General features: G+C 37.7%; 1 protein-coding gene across 1 annotated transcript; it reads right to left on the bottom strand.

Moving 5' to 3' along the window:
* Positions 1-701: 701 nt before the first annotated feature.
* LOC111664116 (transcriptional regulator ZNF706) lies at positions 702-4,101 on the bottom strand. The gene is made up of 3 exons (XM_023418585.2): positions 3,971-4,101; positions 3,151-3,299; positions 702-2,166 (listed from the first exon to the last, which is right to left on the bottom strand). The coding sequence occupies exons 2-3, from the start codon at positions 3,283-3,285 to the stop codon at positions 2,071-2,073; spliced, it is 231 nt and encodes a 76-aa protein (XP_023274353.1). The 5' UTR covers positions 3,286-3,299; positions 3,971-4,101; the 3' UTR covers positions 702-2,070.
* Between the last annotated feature and the right edge of the window lie 792 nt (positions 4,102-4,893).

The raw sequence follows: 4,893 nt of genomic DNA, 5'->3' as shown, positions 1-4,893 counted from the left end.
TACCTGTTCCACATAGGCTGTGAGATCTAGTGCCAGTTTTAGTTTAGCTACATATAATGAGTATTATTACTAAAAATAACTTTAATTTCAGTGTATTAGACTGAAAGAAAGACCTGAAACACCACTTTAACAAGGTTTTCTACATCAGTGTGCATTATACTCTACTGGTGATACATGTTCGTCTATTCACCTCTTACTCCAGCTCTGGGAAAAGACTGGCAAACATAAATAACCACCATTCTGGATTCAATAGATGTAATATTTCATACATATTATCTACCCTAATTATGTTGCATGGAATTACATGCCTCTTGCAACATAGACTTTCTAACACAACCAATGGGATGTGGGCATTAATAGATCAAGGATGTGACTAAGGAAGAACCAACATTATTAGTGTTTGTCTGTTCTTGTTACAGTGATTCATTATTACCTTCATGCTACATATCTAGCTCTTACATAATTAGTTTTAATATCAGCTGAGTGGATGAGCAACAGACAATCACCAAGGTATAAAATGACTAACTAATGATGGGCTATTAATTTCCTGTCTTACTGAGCTCCCATCAACTGAATGGGCTAGTACTGTAGGTGGAAACACAATAGGGAGGGAAATTTCCACATATTTTAGCACTGTTCAAAAACATATTATATACATATTAAAAAACAAACAAACAAACACACACACACACACACTGTAGTGACAGTTAATATAAAAGTAACACCTTTATTAAAAGGCTATACATTGCATCGCGTGGACAAAGATATTATTACAAAAGTAAAAACATGGCTGGTTTTCTTTCCAGACTTTAGCACAGTGATACAATGTCAGTGGTTAATGACCAGTAGGTCCAAATGTATTGAAAATAGTTCCTTTCTATAAATTAAATCTCTGTTAGCATGCTATGAAAAGAAACCAATATAAAAATATGAACCAAAGCTAACTTACAGTGTAGTGTAGTTCAGACTTTTAATGCAGGTTCAGAGTCTAAATACTTTTGCACCATAATGACAGGATAACACTAAAGAGTGTGAGACTGGACTTGGGATTGTTTTCACATATGCTACCAACTGTGAGACAGGTTATACTGCAAAATACAACAGTGACGAACAAAATCATTATCAAACACTTCAGTGCTGCACATAAATATGCCACATACTTATTACAATGACAAACTGAGGGTATAGGAGTAGCTCATTATTGTTATCATTTACAACACCCAGCGCAAACTTTTATTTTGACTGTAATTCACTCAAGAGACCACTTCTAACAGGAACAAAGATCATCAAATGTTTTAAGCAGTCAACACACTGCTCTGTGAAAAGAGGAAGAAACTGTCATGGAAGGGTTTGCTAGAAGACTTGCAGTGCCCTCTGTGGTCAACTTTTACAACTCTTCCTCGTATGAAAAAATTACACTATGGACATGAACTACATACATTACATGAAACTCTAAGGGGAAATGCAACGAACAATTTCAGTACCCGTGTCGCACAATGTGTTTAATATATTCTTTTTATCATCAAAAACTACAGACTTGTCTTGAAATTTTTGAAATGATCTACGCAAGGAAAAAATAAAATCAGTTCACATTGGAAGTAAATCTGAATCTACTCACATTATTAGTGGTTTTGATTGAGTTTCTTTCCAAACAATATTTCCTTCTGAACTCAAAGCTCATCCTGGAACAGTGCCCTGAGATGTTGTAATGGTGGTAGAGCCCATGGACAAGTTGGTATTGTAAACATAACATTTTGAAATGAAATACAAATATTGCATACAATATAGGACGAATATATACATTGTTTGGCACAAGCCAAAAGAGGGTACTGGCTATGGTGTGTCTCCCGTCAGTAGTCATCCTGGATCAAATTCTGGCAAAAAAACATTGAATCCTGAAAGTGACCGTGGACATGCAGCTAAGTACCGTCCCTGCATTAATTAGTGAATTAAGCAGCATGAGGAATAATTAAAGTTGTATTGGAGATATTCTATCTAAAACACTGCAAACTGTAAAAGCCTGTCCTGAATCAGCCCCCCAACTGTCTTACTGAAATAGGAGTCAATCTGTTACACCTCCACATCGGCCAACTCCGGGGGCATTGGGGACTTTGGATGTTTGCTTTCAAAGTGCTGCTTAAAGGTCTTCGGGTCAGGCATTTGTGTCTGAGGAAATGTGGAAAGAAAAAAAAGTGAAAATTTAGAAAATACACATTTAAGCACACAGTCCATGAAAAGGAAAACCACATTACTTGAAAAAACAAACAAACAAACCAAAAAAGGTATTGACTATTTACAGTAATACTCTCACAAAATCAGTTTGCCCTGGTACATCAACAGCACCATAATGGTAGATATCTTTCACAACAAGATAACTCGACAGGTCAAAAGATGCACTGTCCATGAGATTAAAAACAGCAGCTTGTTCATAATCTGTGAGAGCAGCTACCTACTTTGGTGGTCAGTAATCACTGGGACAAAATATTACTTAACAGGATAAGGGAAAAAAAACATTGCATTTAGAGGTAACATACAGGGAGCCATTTTTTGTGGTTGAAAAAAATGTAGCAAGACAGTAATGCCAGAATTTGCTTATATCATTCCAGCCATTGTTTAGAACTTCACCATTCCCAAAACAGAGACAATCAGTGCAATTAAGCTGCAAACACAGACAGTGGTGTAAGTAGGAATGTTATATGACACATATGAATGTATAGAAGATCATTCATTAAGCACTTGTAGTTTTGCCAATTTTTATACTTGCAATGCGCATCTGGACAATCACTGAACAGGGCATGGCCTTCAGATAGTCTTGGAAAGACAAAGATTTGGGCAAAGGCCCCTCAACCAGCTTTTCACATTAGTGTCTACAAGAGCATGTACATGCTTTAAGATTTGGTTACAGATCCCCAAAGATGCACAGACAGGACCTGTGGGTCAGCTATGGTTCATCTATCCATCATGCACATTGAGTTTAATTTAACAATTTTTGAAATTTGAATTAATCTACAAACAAATTAATACTGCTCTGTACAGGGAGGCATGTGGGTCGGTTGCCTTACTGATTTCCATCCTTAAGTCATGGTTAAATGATACCAAAGTCTTAAGAGAATAATTATTTTATGTTCTGTTTTATGCCTAGGCACATACCCGACACACAGTGCACGTGTATACTAAAGCAGCCTTTGCTGCTGCCTTCTGGTCATGGCCTTTGCTCTTCTTGATGTCTGCCTGCTTTTTGGCATTCTTCTGCTGGGACTGGAACTTCTGGTGCCCACGGGCCATATCTGATGCTAGACCTGAAGAAATTATACAGGAATTTGATAAGCACAACACCATGAAGAAGGCGATGAGCCATGAACTGAGAGAGAATATAAACCTGGCTTGCAAAGAATGACTTCCAAGAAAATGGAAAGCACCAAGGGACTGAACTGTTTGGAAATGCAAAAGCAGTTACACCATCTGACGCTGGGATCAACCAGCAATCACAAAATTAACCCTTTGGTCACAACCCTCTTGTAACTTTGTTAACTTACTCGGCATCCTTTAACACTGAGAAAGTCATACACCCATGAGCACTGTGGGTGGTGTGAGGTCAGTCTTCGCCATGCATTGCTGTCATACGGATACCCTAACAATATGAGACTGCTGGTAAGCCAGTAACGTCAGCCAACTTTAGTTACAACAACGAGGGTTTCGTTTAAAAGCGACAATTGAAAGTGGTTACTATGGAAGACAGGATCACCTTAGAGACATAAAAGTTGCACCCTTTAGGAGAGTTATCGTTATATCACAAATATAACATGCATTTAAATGTCTGCTAATTATGAGACAAGCATTCTGTTAGCCGGTTGCTATCACTGACGCCAGGTTAGCTAGGTAGAACAGTATGGAGGAATACATACAGAAAATAATTTTGACAGATATTGTTTATTGTGAGTCATAATATTGTTAATTGTTAATGCCTTACCAGTGAAAAATAAATGTATTACTGGAGATAGCCACCAATATAAAACTCAAGAAACACGCCGTTAAGTCCTCTGAACGTTCCGTCGCCTCCAGTGGCTCGTCCTTCTTCTTCTTCCTCTTTTTGTTTATTGGCGGATCACAAACCAACTTCGAACACCGCCCCCCAGTGTGCCGGACTGTGTAGACGGCATTAGGTCATCTGAATACTGATTGGTCTATTCAAAAATCACACCCCATGTATTATATAACATATCACCCCCTATGGTTTCCCTGAAATCCTGTGCTCACTCAGTAGTGATTTTAAACCCAATTCCTCCTCTGTCCCATGTACTATATGTCTTATTAATGTCTCCTCCTCCGAATTATATTTACATTACATATTTACCCCAAGTGGATTTAAAACCTGCATGCCAGAGCCTTAATCATGTTATGATCACCTGCTGTCTGTGGTTATGATATTTTCCTTTAAAGTGTTTAACATGAACTGCCTTCTGTATTTTTTAATAAAGTCTTCCTTTATTGTCTGTAACACGTTCCTCCTGCCAGGTGTTAATTATGGCTGTACTAATGAATGGTTTTGCCTCTCCCCTACGCTACTTTTATCACTTTGTTATCATATACTTTTATCGGCTTGCACATTTTTATACTTTTAACACCCTTATGAACAAGGACCCAACAAAACTGCACTTCCATACCCATCCTTAAACACATAATGTGAGTTTCTATAATGAGTTCCTTTCTGACCGTTTGCCTTGATGACAAACTTCTTAGAGCTGAAAAATGATCTCTGATGAAAATAATGACAATTTACAATTTATCAGTCATTCTGTGATATATTGGCCAATTCTTCCTCTGGGAGCTGTAGATTAACGTATGGTTCTGGTGTAATCTATGGAGGAACATTACTTCAACCAACAGACTGTA

The sequence above is a fragment of the Seriola lalandi genome, unplaced genomic scaffold, assembly GCF_002814215.2.
Source record: "Seriola lalandi dorsalis isolate HSWRI2012SDOR001 ecotype SW California unplaced genomic scaffold, Sedor1 jcf7180002054583, whole genome shotgun sequence".
NCBI lineage: Eukaryota > Metazoa > Chordata > Actinopteri > Carangiformes > Carangidae > Seriola > Seriola lalandi.
This window is presented reverse-complemented; position numbering and strand designations above follow the sequence as displayed.